The sequence below is a fragment of the Balaenoptera acutorostrata genome, chromosome 7 (assembly GCF_949987535.1).
Source record: "Balaenoptera acutorostrata chromosome 7, mBalAcu1.1, whole genome shotgun sequence".
In the NCBI taxonomy this organism is placed as follows: domain Eukaryota; kingdom Metazoa; phylum Chordata; class Mammalia; order Artiodactyla; family Balaenopteridae; genus Balaenoptera; species Balaenoptera acutorostrata.
In genome coordinates, this window is record NC_080070.1 from 44,422,819 (window position 1) to 44,443,684 (window position 20,866).

Below are 20,866 nucleotides of genomic sequence, written 5' to 3' on the forward strand. Positions count from 1 at the left end.
GAGAATTTAACTTCTCACTTCATGTTTAAGTAAGACTGCCATGACATTACTCAAGTGAGAACCTCAGAGAATACTTGCCATTCATTTCAAAATTGTACTAATTCTGTTCTACGTGTTATTTGACACTCCTGCCTCACCCATGCTGCTCTCTGCCTGCAGTGCCTTTTTCTTCCTCCTGTCCCAGCAAGCTTGACCCCATCTTCCTCTAGGATCCCTCTGCCGGCAGGCACACCACAACACTTCTCACTTTCTGCACACTCACACGTCTAATTTACCAACTGTTCCATGGTCTCAGCTGCTTGCATAGTACCACCCTCTTAAGTAAACAAGCTTCTCCAGGTTAGGAAGATTCTTCTCCTACCTCCAGCTACTGAGCACAGAATCTGGGACAAATTAGGATTCAACAAGTGTTTGAGAAATTATTTAAGATCAGTTACAACTGGAGGTAAATCTTACTAAAGATACAAATTCGTGAGAATTTATCTACAGTGGTGTTGGATAGGTGACAAAGAACTTTTTGAGACCCTCTAGAGAATGAACTATCTTTAAAACACTTTAGAAGTATCCATTTATTTGTGAAGAGCCCATGAACACGGCAATAGTCAAATACTAAAATGGCCTAAACTATGTTAGGACAACTCTCTTCCTTAAAGTAAGGCCAATAACCAAATCCCAATCACTGAAAGCCACTGGAAGGAAGAGTAGCATTCTTTAATACCACAGAATACAAACAATTTTAAAGCTGGGTTTTGTTTTTGGTTTTTGTTTGTTTACTAATTCAGATGAGCCTTCCTTCCTCCTATTAATATAAAACAGTTTTCACCATGCTGTCACACTCTCCCATCAATGTCCTCCACAAATACATGAAAGGTGAGGCAGGGAGAAAATCTAGTTGATGCTTTTTAAAATACAGAGCATTTAAGTAAAAATTGCCAGTATCCAATAATCAGAAATATCCAAATGGCATATATAAAACACCATTTTGCTTGTTTCAGATGCTTTATGCAAAGCCACTTATTCCTTATTAACAAAAAGTTCTAGATGTAACATATTTGAAAAGTATCACTATTTGGAAGACTAATTTCTCCTTCAAGCTAGAAATGTTTTAAACTAAAACTCTGATATGGTCCTTAAGCTATTTGGTTAATGTGTAATTTTAGAATCTCAAAAAACAGATACAGCATGAAAAATGAAAATTCACTCATTCAAATACTTTGATTCTAAACGAAGCAGGTTATCTTTTAAGGTCACTACTATTAGGGTATAATATGACATACACTACACGTAATAAAAGTCAATTCTGACCAAAAGTCTATATATATGAGGGGAATAAAAATAGTAAGGAAATGTACCAAAATATAGACTAGTTGGTAGAGCTTTGGGTGCTATTTATCCTGTTTTCCTCTATTAAAAACTTTTTTTTCTATTATGAATGTATATTGATTTGTCTTTGGAAATATTACTGCTAAAACATTTAAAATTTTTAATTAGATGTGGTCTATAGTCCTATGGGGGCTCATTTAATGTATCAGCAACTTACAGTCTACTGGCTCGATCCTACAAAAGAAACACTTCCACAGGCCTACTCCTGAAACTATTCAAACTTTCCAGCATCTAGTGTTCACTAAAGGATGGCAGAATTGAAGCCTCTGAGCAAAGCCTAGATATGTTAGCTGCCAGCAGATTACTTTCCTCTCATCTTGCTTGAAAATTTAAGATAACTGTCCTTTATGATTAAAGCCTTACCATTGCTGGCTCACAACCTCAATAAACTGCACTGACACACATAAGGGTATAAAATGCAAATACAAAAAAAAAAAAACAAGTAGCAAAAAACACTACTGACAGTTTAATGTTCATAGGTATTATTTCAATTGGTCACTGAAGAAGAGTATTTATCTTCATTCAGCACTAAGGACAAAATACATGGACTTTTACAATCTTTATAAGGGGAAAGGTTGCTTAGTAGACTTCAGGTTTAATGGTGAAGACTAGAAAATAATCATACCTAGGAAGTTAGTAAGTAACAACCCTCAAAGCTTATCATTAAAGGTCAAGTACCTGTTGAAATCCTGCCCCCACCCAATGACTCTTCCCACTGTGCCTACTGCCTCTGATTTTAACCCATTAAAAGAATAAAGCTGGAGAGAGCGAGAGTACGAAGTGCGGCAACCCGAGTCATGGCAGGACAGGCATTTAGAAAGTTTCTTCCCCTCTTTGACCGAGTATTAGTTGAAAGAAGTGCACCCGAAGTTGTAACCAAAGGAGGCATTATGCTTCCAGAAAAATCGCAAGGAAAAGTATTGCAAGCAATGGTAGTAGCTGTTGGATCAGGCTCTAAAGGAAAGGGTGGAGAGATTCAACCAGTTAGTGTGAAAGTTGGAGATAAAGTTCTTCTCCCAGAATATGGAGGCACCAAAGTAGTTCTAGATGACAAGGATTCTTTCTTATTTAGAGATGGTGACATTCTTGGAAAATATGTCGACGGAAATAAGTCACTATTGAAATGGCATCACGTGAAGCTGCCCGTTCCCCCAATGGCATCACGTGAAGCTGCCACTGAAGTTCTGAAATCTTTCATCCTGTAAATAATTTCCGTGTTTCTTTTATAAGAAAGTAATGATATCCAAACTAATGATATTCAGTGTCTCTGAAATTTAGTTTTCTCTGTATTGATTTAAACATTCCCAAATAAAAGTATATAAATGAAAAAAAAAAAAGAGAATAAAGCTGAAGTTCACTTTTTTCTTCCCCCTTTTCACAAGTTTTGGATACGTTTATTAAGAATCAATGACTTTAACTGAAAAGTCTGTAATACTCCATCTATGTTGCACATTAATGGACAATATGGTAGGGTGAGTGGTTTGAATAGAATTCATACTCCAGGCCTTAGTAGAAAAGTATAATATTCTAATTATAGGTATAATCAAAAATATTGTCTGAATTAATATCGTTAATTATATTGAATTAAACTTCAAACTCAGAACCTATATTCAAAGAATAAATCTAAGTTTGAGTAGACTGACCACAAATCTATTTCCTCTCCCCCTTCTTTCAGATATCATCTCAGTAGAATTAAAGGCATTTTTTAAAAAAGCTATACATAAGACAGGATAAACAGCAGATGATTTTTAATGTTTGAAAGGTGAAAAGACTAGATAAAGGAGTGGTAACTGACATGGCAGAACAGAGGAAGCACAACCTTGGTACCTACAGAGAGTGACTAGGACAGGAACAAGAAAACCAGTTTGTCTTACGGAACCCAAGGCAGGCTCAGAGTTCAGAGGCGTGGTCCCCAAATCCTTGCAGTGAGGCCCATCAGTTAACGAGTTGTCCAAGTGATGCTTCCAATTAGATCTTAACAGACAGCCAAGGACCATCACTCGTTTGAGGGAAGCCCCCAACAAGTAAGAGATCAAAACAGGAAGAAGGAATGGGACTTCCCTGGTGGCGCAGTGGTTAAGAATCCGCCTGCCAATGCAGGGGACACGGGTTCAAGCCCTGGCCCAGAAAGATCCCACATACCACAGAGCAACTGAGCCCATGCGCCACAACTACTGAGCCTGCGCTCTAGAGCCCATGAGCCACAACTACTGAAGCCCACACGCCCTAGAGCCTGTGCTCCGCACCAAGAGAAGCCACTGCAATGAGAAGCCCACGCACCCAACAAAGAGTAGGCCCAGCTCACCGCAACCAGAGAAAGCCCACGTGCAGAAACCAAGACCCAATGCAGCCAAAAAATAAATAAATAAAATAAAATATAAGGATGCTTTAAAAAAAAAAAAACAAAACAGGAAGAAGGAATTGATGGGAGTGATAAAAACTCAGGAGCAAATGAAAACTTGAAATTGCATCAGTGAAAAAAAGAATGACAGGATATAAGAGAACTCTATAAATTGAAAATAAGGTAGACAAAACAATATATTCAATAGAAGGATTAGAGCACAGTCAAGGAAATCTCCAGGAAGCAGGACAAAAAGACAAAATGCAAAGCAGGAGGGGAAAAAAGTTACCGATCTGGTAAGTCTAAGACTTCCAACATCCGAATAATAGGAACCTGGAAGAAAAAAACAGAATATCAAAGAAACACACAAAAAAGGTCTATACCAAACCAAATTATGAAATTTCAAAATCCCAGGGAGAGGGAAGGTACTAAAAGGTTCCCGAGAAGGAAGGGATGGGGGGAAATGACTAAAATCGGTAATGTACAATGTACCATACAATGTCAACAGGTTTAAGAGCAACAGTGTAAATGAGAAGATGAGAGGGAAGTGTCTTTAGAACTGCAAAAATTAGTTTCAACTGAGAATTCTATACTTTATCAAATAGAAGGAGTTTCAGAGAGGCTAGATCTCTATAAACTTTCTGCCCATGTGCCCTTTTCCCACGAAAATGTGCTCCAGTAAAACAAGGAAGTATAACAAGACAAGAGGGAAACAGAATCTAGGACATAGGGGATCCAACATAAGAGAGCAGAGTTATGTGAGATCCCAGATGACTTCACACAGATATCCCAGGAAAAGAGGCATAGAGCAGGCCTAGGGGAACACTAGTCTATATGGGAGTAGGAAGACAAAAGATCGGGGAAAAGTGTCTCCAAGAAAAAAATGGAACAGATGTGGCTTAGTAGACGGAAAATATTTTTGATAGGCATGTGACAAATGTTAAAACATTTGGGGAAAAAAATAGCTGTTAGAAAACAGGCAAGTGAATATAGTCAGGAAATTAATTCCACAGAAAAAATGAAGAATGTGAAAGCAGGGAGACCGGGCAGGGAGCTACTTACTGCATGTGGCTGTGTGAGATCACGTTGGCTAGGAAAAGGGGGTTGGGTTATCCTAGAGAAGTGCAGAAGGGCTCCAATTTCATTAATATTGAAGAAGAAGAATGAAGGGTGTGCAAGGAGGAGGCACAGTCAGAGAACTATATGGCTCAGCAGTGCACAATATTTGCAGAGTCGTAGTAATGTAAACATTGATTCTGATGTAATAAAAACTGATACATGTTGAGGGAACACAGGGAGGGAAATAACGTCATGGTGGACCGAAGAAGCTAAGCTTTCACCTGCTATGACAAGAAGTCAATGGACAGTGCTAAAAATTAACTTACCTGTTATACTTTTATTACTTTGGTTAAAAAATAAGATCAAAAAAATAAGGCAAAAGAATTTAAGGCAGATCTTTATACTACAACCATATTAGTGAAATTTAACTTAAATGTCAGAACCCTTAAAAAATGGGCACTACTAAGTCAAAGACTTTCCTGAATACATTTGATAATTAGGAAAATAGAGATTTAGAAAATCTACCAAAAAGAGGTCCATGCTAACAGTATGGGATCCATCATATTTTTAGGAATCATGGCAGACATATTTTTAATTCAAACTATTAATTTCTTAACTTTTCAACTGTTTACTTACATGGTTTAAAGGGTTGCTCTTCGTCTTTTCCCGCACTAAGAATAAAAAAAATTAACTGATGAATTCTGATACAAATGCCATAGAAGAATAAAAGTAGTCACTAATTATTTGATGGATTACCAATAACACAATGAGATAAAATTCCATTCTATTTTTTAAAATAATTTCCAACAAAATATATAATTTAAATCACCCAGCAAGATGAGTCCTATAAATAAAATCTAAAAACTTAGTTTCACTTTTTTGACCTAATAGATATTCTGTATTAGGTACAAATGAAAGACTCCCCATTTACAAAAGAAAAGGACAAAGCAAATTAGGCCAGGTGAGAAACTTAGCTAATAAAAAAATTTACCTGCTGCATAGCTGAACTACTAGCCAGGAGTATTTTCTAATTCTTCATTTACACACAGCTTACTTTAATTACCACCATCTACAGATGACAACTCTAAGAACCAGTTTCTGGCCAGGCACTCATCTCCGAACGCACCAGTATCTCTGGAAGCATCCTGAACCACTTAATGGTAACCTACTCAAATACCTTACTGAAAAAATACACAACTGGAAAGTAACCTATGTTAAACGTAAATTTTAAAATGAGTGTGCTGACCTAAATGAACATATCTACAGCACACAAAACTGTTTTGCTCCAACAAAGGCCAGAAGAATAAAAGCCTGAAGAGGGTCTTAGGCCACACTCTTGCTCACATTGCCTCCTTTAACTCCAGACAGGCATCACAGGCACGGATTCCTTAAGGCTGAAGAGAGAGACAGGCATGGGACAGCTTTTCTTTTACTGTCTCCAGAGCCCCTCTACATGTGAGCAGCTCATGGCTCTGGAAGAAACTGAGAAATAGAGCAATCCTAACCAGAAATGAGTGGCTCAAGTACACACACTAGAAAAACGCAAGTTAGAAACCCCAGGAGCTTCCAGGTTGGTGAACACGTAGTACCCTTGCAGGGGGCATCAAAGCTCTGTGCCCTGTCCCCATGCCTGGCCCTATGCATCTCTTCCATCTGGCTGTTCCTGAGTTATATCCTTTTATAAAAACCAGTGATCTAACGGAAAAAAACAAAAAGCAAAACAACAACAACAAAAAACCAAACCTCCGTTTTTTATTGTGCTGCTTCACTTTAAATATTATGGAATGTTCACTTCTTGTATTCCTGCTCTCGTAATCAACTGAAAAACTTGGTCACGTATGGCTCTTTAGCAAATAAACTAGGATTTAACATAACATTAAGGAAGACAGGCAGGCAAGCAGGAGTGCAAAAAATTCTACGGTTCTGATTCTCATCTTAAAACAAGGAGGACACAGGAAATTTATATGAGTTTCACATGCTGAGGATAATCTTCTGGAAAACCCCATATGGCATGTTGCTCTTATTACCCTGGCACAGCACTACATTAGGATGAGAAAGTTTTGAATAGCTTAAAAGTTCTGAGTAGCAGAAATCTGGATGTGAGATAGGCTCGTCTGGTTGAACACTGTGTAAAACAGGGCCAAAATCACAAGGCTCAATTCCCATATATAACAACTGATTTTTCTGATTTGATCAAATGAAAACCTAACTGTGACCTAAACCCTATCATTTGTCTTTAACATATGTGCTCTTCGGAGCAAGGGGAAAAGGACAAAGTAGCATGCAGAAATAGACCACATCTAAATCATGTGGCCAGTTGACTATGTTGATAAAGAGGTGGCAAAATGTATAAACAGATAGTCTAAGTGTTCTCCTCCCTAAAACACTGACAACTAAAGGAAACTGTATCATCAACATATTAAAATAAGACAAGTGAATACATTAAAAAAGTGAAACATTTAAACCACTGTAAGAGTTTTTCTAAATACCTCCTATAATACACAAAACAAAAACAGTTTTCACTCTTTTTCTCAGGGAAAAAAAAGCATTGCCTTACCCTCTGTTTGAGATTTGCTCAGACAAACTGTGCTTGGCCTTGGGTGGTCAGAAGGGTTTGGTTCCAAAGCTAAGTCTGTATAGGAAGAAGAGAAAAAGGTGTGGTGATTTAGTTGAGTAGAAAAATACATGATTTTAAAGATAGCTACACATTGATTGAAACCACTTTTAATAGTCTTGAGAAGAGCTTTTAGTAATGACAAAAAGGCAATTTTAGTAAAGGCACAATATAAAAATTCTATTGGGAAACAGCAAAATTGTAGAAACTCTCCATACATGTGGAATAAAACCATGGCTATGTCTTAGACTTCTTTAACTTGCACCTAAATAATCTATGCCATTTTTAGATGAATCATATATGTGACCCCCCTCCTATTTATCAATTAAAAATTCAGTCACCCTCTTTTAAAGCTGATATTACTAGCACATTCCAGGAACAGTCTCAAGAAGCAAGTTATGCTGTGGCCAACTACTGTCAGATACCAGCTCAATATATCAAATATGCCAAAACGAAGTGAGTTGCTTTTGGCAAATGTTCTTCAGACAATCAAATGGCTAATTCTAACTCCATTCAACAAATGAACTCATCTAATTGGCTGTGGTTTATCTGGGGGCTATTCATCATGGCAGATTTAAGAGGACTACATAAAAGTTCAATGTTCTAATCTATAGGAACACTTCCATGATAGTGATTTTTAACTTTGCCCTCTATTTCCAAAGCTAAACTCACTTCTTCATTCCACGCTGCGTGATTAATTTGGGGCTTCAATAAGAGTACTTTCTGGAGCAGATCATAGGGCTACTAGAAAAAAATTTTGGCCACACCTACACGAAAAGGTGGGTCTGCCTGTAGCCCACCTTGCACCAAGGTGGGATAGCGTCTTCTATTTAGGCAGAAATACAAAACAAGCACAAGCTACCACACAGGATAGTAAGGTTGTTGTTTAAAACAAACAAACAAACATAAAAGCCCTATGACACTTCCTCAGCAAAGTCCATCTCAAACCATTTAACCAATCTTTTAAGAAACTGGACCAAGATTCAGATAAAGAGTAATGGTTAAGGCAATTATTTCCCAAACCACATAATAACTGATCTGTTTTTGAAAGATGGCTTTGATGGTCAAAGTGAAATACAAATATATCCCTGCCTCTGAGAGAATCCAAAGAATACACACATTGATATATTAAAAACTAATTAGTCTAGTAGTGAATTCTGTCTAACCCAGCATTCCACAAATGTATCTACCTAGAATCCCCTTTTCCCACCCAGAAAGAATTTTGCACGAACAGTAATTTTGGACTTCCCGTTTTAACAGGAATCTGAGCCATCCATTTTAATGTCATTGCCAGCACTAGTAATTTACAGAGCTAAACCAACTGCTTTGTTCTTCATGAAAATTCCTTCACTGAATTTGAAGTTTATCAAGCTGCTTTTGGAGAAAATATTCTATTCAACATTTTTATGTAAAAGACCCATAGAATTATTTTAAAGTTTTTTTCTCCTACATATTTGAAAAACTAAGACAATGGGAAAATAAATTATTTCAGCTGTACACAAAATGGCAGGCAGAGACTTTCACAGCTGCCTCTAACCTATAGCTTCCGAAAGAATTCATGACTACTTACCTATACCAAAAAGAAAGTAAATAGACTACATTTGAATCTAAAAAATAAGCAGAAATGTTTGCAAAGTAGCTGTATTATTTATCAGTGTCTATGGCATGGTAAAACTTAACAATTTTCAATGGAAGTCCAGGAAAATTAAGTGCCAGAATCAAAGAGAAGCAAGCTTTAACACACACACACACACACACACACACACACCCCCGCCAAACCAAGATGTGCTACTACAGATCTAAATACAAAAATCAAGAAGGCTGGGATAAAAGAAATGACAACATGCAAAAAAAAAAAGTAAACTTAGCCCAAGTGACCAGAAAAAAGCTGGCACTCTCCCTACTCTATCCTAGGGGGTTCAAAGGTAGGCACAGGACCCAGGACCGGCCAATCAATCACAGCTGTCCTGGGACTTCCCAAGAAAAGAGAAAGGCAGAACTGTACTCTAGGATCCTTAGCTAGTCTTGAGCTGCTGGACACTCCCCTTGCTATCATGAGGGGAAAGGCTTTTCAGGAGACATCAACAGAGGAGAGCAGAACTGAGGAGATCATTTAACTCCTGGGTCAAGTAGTGCTTAACTCTGTGATGTTCTTTTAACTTGCAACTGAAGGAGACCTGGTTAATCAGCAGTACTGATGATCACACTAAAGGTGGGGAAAGGTAAAAGTCACTTGCTCATTCCTTTAACAAATATCATGAACAAAAATCTGCATGAGACAAAACGATGCTCGGTTTAAAAATTACACACAACCATTCACAATCATTAACACACAATGATTCACAACCGTTACTTTTAGTTGCTTTTCTTATACGTTAAAAAAAGCTCTAATTAGTGTACAATTTATGTCTTCTTGTTACTAACAAGCGCTCTCCACCCCACTGTTGCATATTTATTGTCTAATGAATACACACTGGCCCATCAAGTGTTATTCCTATACTGGACTTAGCCAATCCCCTATTGCTGGGGATTGGTGCTTACAAAGTTCTATTCTTAAAATATTAGGAGGAAAATCTTCATGTACATAGTTTTTTAAAATAATGGTTTTATCTCCTTAGCAAAGATCTTCGGAAGTGGAATGACTAAGCCAAAAGGTTAGATCACTTTCACGGCTCCATGTACAATGCTAAATTGCTTCCTAAAGAAGGTGGGGGGCACATTAGGGTATAATGCTACCAATCATGACATTTTGAGTTCCTACCCTTGCTTTGGATACTTGAAGAAAAAAAAAAAATTCCTACTGATATGAATGAGGACCCTCACTGTAGATCTAATTTGTATTTCTTTTGATTACACAGTTTGACCATTTTCCCACAGTTATCAGTGTCATTTCCACTTTGGTGAGTTGGCCTATCATTTGAATGTACTGTAAACACCAGGGCCCTACTGCTGTCAGTTTGCATGAGGTTTTCAGAAAATATTAATCTTTTGTTTATAGCCTATATAACTAACAATTTTCTATATAACTTGCACTTTTTGCTAATGAAAAATACCACATCACTATCTTATAGAATGGACATGTGAGCCATTAGACAGTAAACTCATACATACACACAATATTTCTGCACTTCCCATTAACTATCTTCCCAAGAGCCTAAGGAGACTATGATAAAACCTACCACACTCTTCACTATCACAAAGGTAAGACTGCCGACTATTAAGCAAAGCTTTAGCACCCACCATCCCTCTCATCCCTCTCCCCACCACATGCACACACAGTAATTTAGAGACTTCAGGAAATTACTGTGCATTCAGGAAATTACATGGATTCTTCCGAAAGTTATTTCTTTAGAAACCTCTAAGAATGTTTTACCCAGGAGAAATATTCTTGAGCTCATGATTAGGGGTTATGATTAAAACTGTATTTTAAGACCCATCATTTTTGTATTATCAATTTAAATTGCAACTTATTTGACAGCATGATAGGTCGATGTAGAAAAAGTATGATTAAAAAAAAATTAAACTCGGTCTTAATGTAAACATTCCTCAGAGGAAACCTGTAAAACACCACCGACACTGAATACTGTTTTTCCTCCAATCTAAGATTCTACCAGTTCTTAAGATCCATCTCAATTGCAGTTGTTAAAAGTGTGAAAACATAGGCAACTTAGAACAAATGAAATGCATTACTGAAGGCTAAAAGTGTTAAAACTATGCTATCAAACTGTCGATAAATGATTTTTCCTTGTTAAAATATTAGAGGGAGAGGGAAGTGACCAAGAAAGCATCTGACAGAAGCAGCATATTTCAGAAAGCGATTAATATCAACATATTGGTTTCAATAGATTCCAAAGAAACAGGCGACGTCAGCAGTTTCTGGGCAGCTGCTGAGCACCAGTTTACTTAATGGTAACCACTGCACTTACTGACCTGCCCGAGCATCCCTATACTGGACAGTGTAGTAGTTTTATGGCTCATAATACAAACATTACAATCTTTACAATTACCATGTAAACTGATGATTTCATCTCTTTGAGTCCACACTTGCCACCGCAGTCAGGGAGTTCCTGCCAGCCAGCCCTGAGCTGGGCTGCCTCACCAGCGGGTACACAGCAGGCTCCTGCACCTGCCAGGCTACTGCTCACCCAAGCCTTGATCCTGCTTTCCTAGCTTCTGACAATCCTGGCTTCCAAACTTCCCAGCTCTGGTTTCCAACTGCTTCTGTACCTGCCTCTACCCTGGTTCTCAGTTTTGCCTTATTTTAATCCTCAATCAGTGTTACAGTGATCATGACTGAGAGGTGACACATAGGTAAGTACACCTGGCTTTATATATTTCTAAAGAGTACTTTACTCAGTTTCTTGGACTTTTAAGAACCTTTCTGGGTTGCAAGTTACCTTCATTTCATTTCACATTACGCAGTGTTACTGTTTTAACTCTTAAGTTTTATTACTTTCATACACTAAACCAACAACAACAAAAAAGGGTGAGAAAAAAGGTAGTATTCCAAAGAAGCTCACATAATGTCAACAATAAATTCTGTTCCTATATGCCATGCATTTGGAATTTACAGTCCTACTCTCTATCAATACTCATTTTTAAAACCTTGGACAACTCAATTTATACTTAAGAGAAGAATTCCTACACTACCTAACTCAGAACATGGTGAGAATCAAATGAAATGCAAGAGCAATCTATATACTACAGCCTATTTTAGACCCTTATTAATATCGCTTTTTTGTTCAAGCCACTGTTGGCTCTCACCTGAGCTACCGCACCAGCCTCCTAACTGGTCTCCCTCTCTGCTTCCTTCCACCCTTACAGTCTATTCTCACACAGTAGCTGGTCTGATCTCCCTCCACCCTCTCTACCCCCCTTCCCTTTTTCTAAGAATTAACATCATTCCCCTGCATAGAATCCTTCAATGGTTTCCCATGACAATTAGACTAAAATTCATATTTTTTTGTCAAGGCCCACTAGGCATACAAGGTCTTAATCCCCCATATTCCTCCTGGCATTCATTCACTCAGCTGCAGCCACCCATCTTTCTGTCCTTGGCACGCATCAAGCATATTCCCTTCTTAGGAACTGCACAGAAGCCTCTTCTCCCACAGCCTCACATGGCTCTCTTAGGACTGCTCATGGGTCGCTTAAGGAGAGAAGCTGTCTTTAACCACCCCTTGTAAAACTGTCCTCCTCCCCAGCCCATTACCTTCATTTTCTTTCTTAGTGTTCTCACTACCTGATGTTATTCTTGTGTCGTCAGCCCCCAGGCACCTCTAGAAAGTAAGGACCTGAGTTAGGATACGGGTTTTGTCTTGTCTAACCACTGTTTGTCCTGCCTCTGGAATGGTGCCTAATAATCATGTTTCAGTGTACCCAAAACCAGTTAAGTTTCTCCCAATTTTCCCACATCATCTAAGATTTCTTCTAATGCTGTCTTTTGATGTGTCTGTCACCTAAGACCAGAGTTAATTTCAGATCTCTTAGAGTAGTAGTTTAGTTACTCAGAATCAAAGACACAAGACAGGTTACCAAGAACCACGAAAACCTAAAAGAGGAAATCTAATGTTCAGTGAAAAATCAATGGTAACTTTAATTTGGGAAAAGAACATCTAATGTTAAAATACCTTTACTACAAAATGACTCACCCTATGAATTTAATGAAGTCGTAAGACAAAGTGTACAATCAGAATGCTATAGGGAAGTATCAATACAATGCATCAGTTTTTATCTGTGTCCCCTGAATAAAGCATTATAATGGGATTATAAAAGATGCTCAACCATAAAGGCTGGGTAAATGAATTATGCTCCAACCATTCGATGGCACAGTAAACAGTTGGTAAAAGGCAGGCTGTAGAGCTATGCGCAGTTGCATGGAAAAACATCACCCTGGAGCACTCTCTAGGTGTCAGCACAGTTCCAGGAGCTTCATGTCGTTACTTTTCTTTATAACAAAAAGTTACAAAGTGGCACAGAAAGAACAATCCCATCTTTGTAAAATAAACACAATGTTATGTTTATATGCATACAAAAGGTTCAGGAAGAATCAACACCAAAATAGTAATAAAAATTCTGGATATTCTGAGTGTGAGTGAAGGACTTTTCTGTGTTTTCTAAATCTTTTACATCAAATGTTTATTAATACTGTCACCAAAAAAAGGAAAGATCTGTCGCTCAGAGGTTTTTCCACATCATATTGCCAATTCCTTCCCTACCCACTCTTCAGGGGGATGGGAGGTAGGGGTCACTTGAGAGAGCACCTTTCACCAGAAAATTAGCAAAGCTCCTAAGGTCAGAACATAAAGGCTGTATGAAAAGTTGATGAATAAAAATAAAATCAGATAATAGGACCGTAGCATCTTATTTTCTATTATGACACTACCATCAGTTATATTAGATATACTGTTAAAGACAAAGTAGTAAACAATTCTTTTGAGTCTATCTGAAATCTATACTACGTTCTTAGGAGTTACTTTTTTGAGATGGCTTGAAGAAATCATGTTCTTCTCCAATGTTTCTGAAGAACAAGACAGAGCATCATTTATGTACGATTTTCTCTAAGTAACCAAATAATTCTTCACTGTAGAAAAGCCAAAATGTTTTATATCTGAGTAGGTATTTCTCAGTTTCCAGGGAAACTGATACAAAATTGTCTGAAATAAAGACATTAAGAGCAAACTTCCAATGTGCCTGTGCTTTATATTTGGTGTTCTGACCTTGTTTCTATGGAAACTTAATTAATAGGCAAATGCTGAAATTGAGGTTTCTCTTATCACTTTATTGAATGCCCCCCCAAAAAAGACAAATTGAAATGAAATTTTAACAATCATGTTAAACATAAAAAGGTAAATTCTGTACTCATGAACTCTATTTTTCCAGTTCCTGATTTAGCACTCCTTCCTTATCATACATAGTCGTATGCTAAATGCTTAGTACCTTACCTGCCCGCTTACCAGCTTCCCCTAATGTCCCTCTGTCCAGGGCATTCTCGGCTTCAATTGGATTTCACCAGAACAAACTCTTTAAATTATATCAACGTGTTTACCTGACTGATAAATTTAGGCTATTTCATGACTTCTACTTTTATTCATATCCATTGCAATGTATGTACAGACAGAGAATGGAGAGGTAAATGTTGCTTCTGAGTTGTGTACAATAAACTGGAATGGCAATAATCAAAACTGGAGTATGCTGAGATAGGCCTAACTTATGGATAAATTATAAAATATAAGGTGCACTCTAAACAGTTTCTTAAGCATCCCAAGAACTGAATTTGGCATATCTACCACCTCCCAAGTCTGTCTCTTGTTCAGTAGCTGTGTTACACAGTCATTTCAGATCTCTAAGTCTTGGCTTCTTCATCGGCAACAGAGGGAGAATATATACGGGCCTTATTTGTAGATGGAAGGGCCAAGTGAAATACACAAGAAAATGCATTGTAAATCTTAAAAGAATTCTATAAAGGTCCAATTTTCGTCTCTCATCCTACATTAGCCAACTACTAACTGTTTTTGAAAATCATTTAGAGGCTTACCTTATAGCAACAAGCAGAGCAGTTTTCACAAGTACTTACATGCTTTGTGTTTAAAGCTACAATTAATTCACATAATTTGTTCATTCTTTCACAATATCTAACTATTCTGAAAAGGGAGTACTTTCCACTTACAAAGCCACGTCCATCATAAGGGTGAATCCACAGGCTTAATTATTCTAACTTTTAAAGAAATTAAATAAACCCAACTAAAATTTAAATAGAAGAGCTGTAAGACATTTCGTCTATGAAATAATGAAATAATCTCTGGCATTTAAATGAAACAAATGGGCCAGGGGGGCTTTAACATCTTTATGATACAATGTTTTATACTTCAAAGAACAGTCTTTATTAAAGTGCCACTATGCTACCCAGAAAATTTTTTTTTTAACCTAGAGCCATCCCTTTCCAAAATTCTAGAGGCAAAAATCAAACATTTCCTCTCTTCTCTCTCTCCTCTCCTCCCCGACAACACCCACCCCCAGCCACTTAGCCTTCAGAACTTTTACCTGAACATTCTTAAAGTTAAATAGTATTCTACTGGTGGGGGGGGGCGGAGGAGGGAGCCATGGAGACATTTTTCTGCAGGATGGATGTGGTATGTTAACTCCCAAACCTTTATATCACAAATGACAATCCGAAGTTGTTTTTTCTCCTTTGAAACTTCTGTCCAGCAGTCTCAGGAACCACCTCACCCCTCCCTTAGAACAGGCAACGTGCAAAAGAAGTCGGTTAAGGCTGTGCAGCTGAAGACATACTTGTGTCAAAGTGGGAATTTAAAAGTAATCAGAACTCCATGGGGTCTCCTTTGGTAAAGAAAAAAAACCCAACAACTATTCTCTGCAGCCGTGGCAGTAACGTTTCACACCGTTCACAGTTATTTTAAGCCCCTCTCCCACCATTTTCTTTCCTATCGTGTTCAAATTATAGTTAGAAGGGATAAAGTAGCTTCTATCAGGGCGACTGAAAACATTAAAATCCAAAGAATTTTAGTTAAGAACACCACACTGACTCTGTCCATCTCTATTTTGAATTTAAATGACAAATTCTCTAATGTTTGTCTTAATTGTCTCGAGTATCAACTACCTTAACGAATAGAAGTCTATCATCAGGCCCTTACCTAGTTCCTTCGCTTAGGTACCATCTGGATAGGGAGACGGGATGGATACGCCGAAGTTAGAGTATTTAAGTTTTCATTAAGAAAAGAGAGAATACACCAGAAAGTCTCTGCTAAGTCCCACGAGATGTTAAATAGAACCACGAACAGGAAGGGCCGCGGATTGGAGGGTCTCAGGCCGGGCTGGGAAATGGGAACGGGGGAAAGGATTGGGCATTCGGGTAGGGAAGAGGGAAGGAGACTGGCCGGACGCGACTGGTAAAGAATAAGGGGTGGGGACGCCAAGCAGAGCCAGCCTTCGTCCCCGGTGCCCAGCCCTGGGAGAGCCAACTCCGGGCAAGAAGGAGCCCTAGGCGGCGTCTCCCTCCCGGGGGACCCTGGGGGCGGCGGAGGCCAGAGGTAAGCCCGAGAGCAGACGGCGCCGGCCCCGCGAGGGGCGAGGCGCGCCCGCCGCTTCTTACCTTCGGGCATCTCCCGGTCGCTGATCTGCTGCAGGTGGTGGCCTTCGCCACCTGCGAAATCCAACTCGGCGGGTTCCACGGTAGCCGCCGCCGGAGCTACTGCCACCGCGTTCCCGGCCGCCGCCTTGTAGACCTCAGCCTCACAGTCCGGCTCCGCTGACCCCCTGCGCCGGCCCACCTTGGGGCTGGCATTGGGGCACAGGCAACAAGACAGCGAGTTCCCCATGGGGCGCCTTCACTCCTCGCCGCCGCCGCCTCCGCTCGTCCCCCGACTCCGCCGAGCTCAGAAGCCGCCCCCTCCCCCAACAATGGCGCGGCGGGCACTGGCAGCCCCGGGCTATGCCGGGGCTGTGCCGCACATGCAGACGCGACTTCGCCCGCCGCTCTCCTGTCCGCCCAGCCGCCGGGCCCCGGGCAGGGGCCCGGCCCCGGCCGCACCCCCGCCGGCCGCCGCCGCCTCCCCGGAGCCAACTAGTCTGTGAGGGCGGTGACCAGACCGGCTTATTTAAAAGGGGTGGGAACCAGACAAGCGCTGAGACGCGCAGCCGCTGCAGGGAGAGAGCGCAGCTGAAGCTCCTCCTCCTTCCCCCGCCGCCTCCTGACTGAAAGTAGCTAGCCCAGCCGGCCCTTGCCTACCGGAATGTGTCCTTCGGTTACCTGGTTACGACGGACCAATCACGACCAGAGTTCCCTCAGAGCGCAGGCATGTGACTCACAATGCCCCGCCCCCACCCGCGGCTGCCCCGCCCCCCGAGCGGCGCGCCCCGGACTCTGGTTTCCATTCATCTCTCGCGCTCCGAGCTTTCCGGTCCTGAGGGAAGCGCCGCGTTTGTTAATCGAAGCCGTCCTGAGTCAGTGGGCTCTGTAGAAAGCCCCTGTTCGTAAAATGCCAGTTCAGTTAGCAACTCGGTTTCACCGGGTCGACAGTTGACTCATTTGATGTATCGCTCAACGAACTTAGTTTCACCCCAATTTTTGACCGTTTTTTATAACTGAATGCTCCTCCTGTCTTGCCTTCCAAAGAGTGTTAGTTTCCGCCTACAGTTTAACCATAGCAACCCCCGGGGCCCTGGTCCTCTGCATGGAAAATAAACCATCACTAGATCAAAAGCTTGGATAAACACTGTAGCATTTGTTATTCAGAAAGCACTCTAATTTCTAGCTAAATTCTGCAAGCCTCTGTTCCTCATTTGTTAAGGAAGAAAATCTCCTGCTCCTCATTGCTGAAAACAGCAGGTGGCAAAAGATGCCCAAAGATGTATCAAGTCCTGTTGCATTTTCACAACCGTAGGCATAAGTGATACCCCATGTCAGTGTTCCCCTGCCTGTGGACATGCTAAGGTAAGGGCGGTGGACCTGTGTGGTCCTGCTGAGCCTGGGAGAGACAGGCTGACTCAGAGGCTCAGAGCAGAGTACCCCCCTACCCAGGGGGCCACAGGATCCAGCTAGCAGAAGGTGGAGGGGTCTCCCTGTATTCCTTTACCCACAGCCACCTCAGGGCCTTGGGACAATGTCATTCCTTGTCTGTTCCTGGGACATCCCTCCTGGGCAAGGACCATCAAGCACCTTCAAACACCTTTACATTCCTCCCAGCGGTAACAGTGATCTGAGGATAGATAAGCCAACGTGCTGATTTGCATGCATTTTGAAATCCCTTAAAAATAAAGACGTAGTCACCTTCAGGATGGGAATCTTTTTTTCTTTTTTTTTTCCTTTGGCGGTGCCTCCCGGCTTGCGGGATCTTAGTTCCCCAACTGGGGATCGAACCCGTGCCCCCTGAAGTGAAAGTGCCGAGTCCTAACCACTGGACCACCAGGGGAGTCCCCAGGATAGGATTTTTTTTACTCGAAATACCTGATCCAGCCTGACGGCCAAGAGTGATATTGGCAAAGAAGGAAGAAAAAACACAAGTAGCCTCTGATTTAAGATACCCCTGTTTTCATGATTTAATAATGATACAAGGCAAAGGGTTTAGGTAACAGATCAGAAGTCCAGTGAACGTTCTCGGAGCCCTGCTACACCCCAGGCACGGTGGATTATAGAGACGCGGAAGAGAGTCAGACCCACGGAGCACACAGGCAGGGCTCCCAGGGTTATTACAACCACTTCTGCCCATCGCAGTGCCCACTTCCGGGAGGACAAGGAGCCGTGTCGATTCTCTACTCATCACAACCACCCGGCAGGCTGGGTTTGATTACATGCCCACTGTACAGCTGTGCAAACTGAGGTGGCGAGGCCACAGGCAGACCATGAAGACCCAGGTCTCCCTGGGGGGCTCTTTGCACGCGGGGTGCTGAATTAGGCACTGCTGTAGCACAGATCCAGAGAAAGAGAAGAGCAGCTTTCAGGGAGGGACATGTCCTGGAGCACTGCAGGGTGATGGATTCAGGGGCAGGGAGAAGATGGCAGGACCAATGAGTCCAAATAGCAGAGGGGACCTGGGGCGGGGAGAGCACAGTCTGGCCAGACCTGGTCCCCGCCACCCCACTGGCGTATTGAGGTACACTTTCTCCATTCTGTTGGCCCACTGCACACTGCCCCCTTCTTTTGGAGAACCCCCCTGTGGTTTGGGGGGAGGTTGGCAGTCAGAAGAGCAAGCCCATGACCCAAGCTGAGCCAACCAAATAGGACCTCACCCCTCTGGCTGAAATAACTGAACCCAAGGAGTGGGCAAAGATCCCAACCACCAGATCAGAGACTTTTTCTGAGGTTTGTAAAATCAAAGGTGGTTTGCGATACTACCAAGTTGAAGTCTGGAACCCTAGTGGTCATCTCTCCTTCTGTGTGAAGCCTGCCTGGCATGGAAGAGGGCGGAGTGGAGACAGAACAGGCAGAGAGAGCTCTAGGAACACCTAGATCCCTAGATCCAGGCTTCCCGAGGCCAACACTGCCCTTCCCTTTCCACGGTCTAGTGGGATGAGCCAATAATTTCTCCTTTTTCTTTAAGCTGGTTGGGTTGAACTTCTGAAGCCAATGACTAAAGGAGTTCTGGCCAGCGCACAGTCATGACTTACCGCGTCGGGTGAAAGGAGCCAGAAACGTGTACTTCGTGGTGGGACAGAATCTATTTCTGTGGACCCAGAGGCCTCAGAGGGACACGTATGGGCCAACGTGCAAAGGAGAGACAGACGGTGCTGGGACAGGCAGCAGAGAGACCAGCGAGGTGCCTGCAGTTCCCCGTGTGATGCGCCCACCATGAGCCTTCGCTGGAAATGGGCACCGCAGACGTGCCCGACAGGGAATAATCCCGCTCTTAACAACTTATTCCCTCTCACTATGGTGTGGCCCTGAGACCTCCTCACACTGGAGGGGTGCTGTGTGTGTGGCCCTTGCTAGATCTGGTGAGCGTGGGCTCTGCCGGGAAGACCAAGCGTGGTAAGTCTGTGGCTGCAGGGAACCCCTCCTCAGCATGTCAGGGTGAAGAGCTCCAGGCCTGGGGATCCAGGGAGGGATTTTGTCTGGGGGCTGTTTCATCAACAGACACCCATTTGATTACTTGTGTGGAGGCAAACCGCACTGCCCTCAGGCAGAGACTGAGTCACCCAACAGAAAGTCATATTACACAGTAAGAATTATCTGGAGCAATTGAATTCTTAGCATTGCAGGCTTCCCAGTCTTTCTTCCTATAATAACGTCTCCAAAGAAAGTTAGCTCCTGGACTCTACATGAGCACAGACTCTGGTGGGAACCAAGGGGCTCACATGGCAAGGATGAAGGCTGGCTTGGCGAGAAATACATCGTATATACATAATATAATTACATTGAAATAGTTATCAAAATATGCTTTTAAAATTAGAATATGGTAAGGTTCGTGCTTCTTTATTAACATTCTATATAAAAGTTTTGGAGTGGTGACTAATAAGCAGCATAATTATGAGGTAATGATGACTATGTGGTATTTTGAATTATTTGCAACAATTGTAATGTAATATGAATATAATCCATGATTTCTATTACTGTGCTTCATTGTCTGCATTCATACCAAAAGGAAATAAGTTAGTGAGAGTTGGTGTAACTAAAGATGTAACAGTACATTTCTTTCATGCTCTGGAGATAATGTTCAATATACAAATCCTCTGGTAGCCCACTGACTCAAATTCACACTAAAGTGTAAATGATTGTCCTGGGCCCTTTCCTCAGAGTAGATAAGACAGTGGTGATAGTGGGACCGAATATGAGGCCACTAAGCACTGGGAATCAAATAGAAGGGAAAGATATTCCGTGTGACTGAAGCAGCCACACTTCAAACCTGCTGACAAAAACCCTCACACACACACTACCGCGGAGAAGGACATTCACTGCACCATTTTGTATAATAGCTGTAAAGAGAAAATAACTCATGCCCATCAGTAGGAGA

General features: G+C 41.4%; 2 protein-coding genes across 5 annotated transcripts in view; one reads left to right on the forward strand and one right to left on the reverse strand.

The window, feature by feature from the left end:
- Positions 1–17,095, reverse strand: part of LOC130708581 (cyclin-Y-like protein 1) — a 34,637-nt gene extending 17,542 nt beyond the window's left edge. For 2 of the 4 annotated variants that reach the window (XM_057549783.1, XM_057549782.1), the window contains exons 1-4: positions 16,510–17,090; positions 7,341–7,415; positions 5,420–5,454; positions 4,014–4,057 (exon numbers count right to left, since the gene is read on the reverse strand). In XM_057549783.1, coding sequence (XP_057405766.1) covers positions 4,014–4,057; positions 5,420–5,454; positions 7,341–7,415; positions 16,510–16,735 — 380 coding nt within the window. In that variant the 5' untranslated portion in view covers positions 16,736–17,090. Of the gene's footprint in view, positions 1–3,257; positions 3,472–4,013; positions 4,058–5,419; positions 5,455–7,340; positions 7,416–16,509 lie in introns of all 4 variants that reach the window. The other 2 variants (XM_057549780.1, XM_057549781.1) reach the window with 2 other exon arrangements.
- On the forward strand, positions 2,115–3,223 carry LOC130708615 (10 kDa heat shock protein, mitochondrial-like). The gene is made up of 2 exons (XM_057550401.1): positions 2,115–2,516; positions 3,146–3,223. Exons 1-2 carry the CDS (start codon positions 2,181–2,183, stop codon positions 3,221–3,223), a joined length of 414 nt encoding a protein of 137 aa, XP_057406384.1. The 5' UTR covers positions 2,115–2,180.
- Positions 17,096–20,866: the final 3,771 nt, after the last annotated feature.

Bases quoted from the DNA above. Each gene is read 5' to 3' on its own strand.
- LOC130708615 (XM_057550401.1), top strand. From the start codon at position 2,181: ATGGCAGGACAGGCATTTAGAAAGTTTCTTCCCCTCTTTGACCGAGTA. The intron at 2,517-3,145 runs GTGAAGCTGCCC...AATGTTTGAAAG, and splicing joins CACTATTGAAATGGCATCAC to GTGAAAAGACTAGATAAAGG.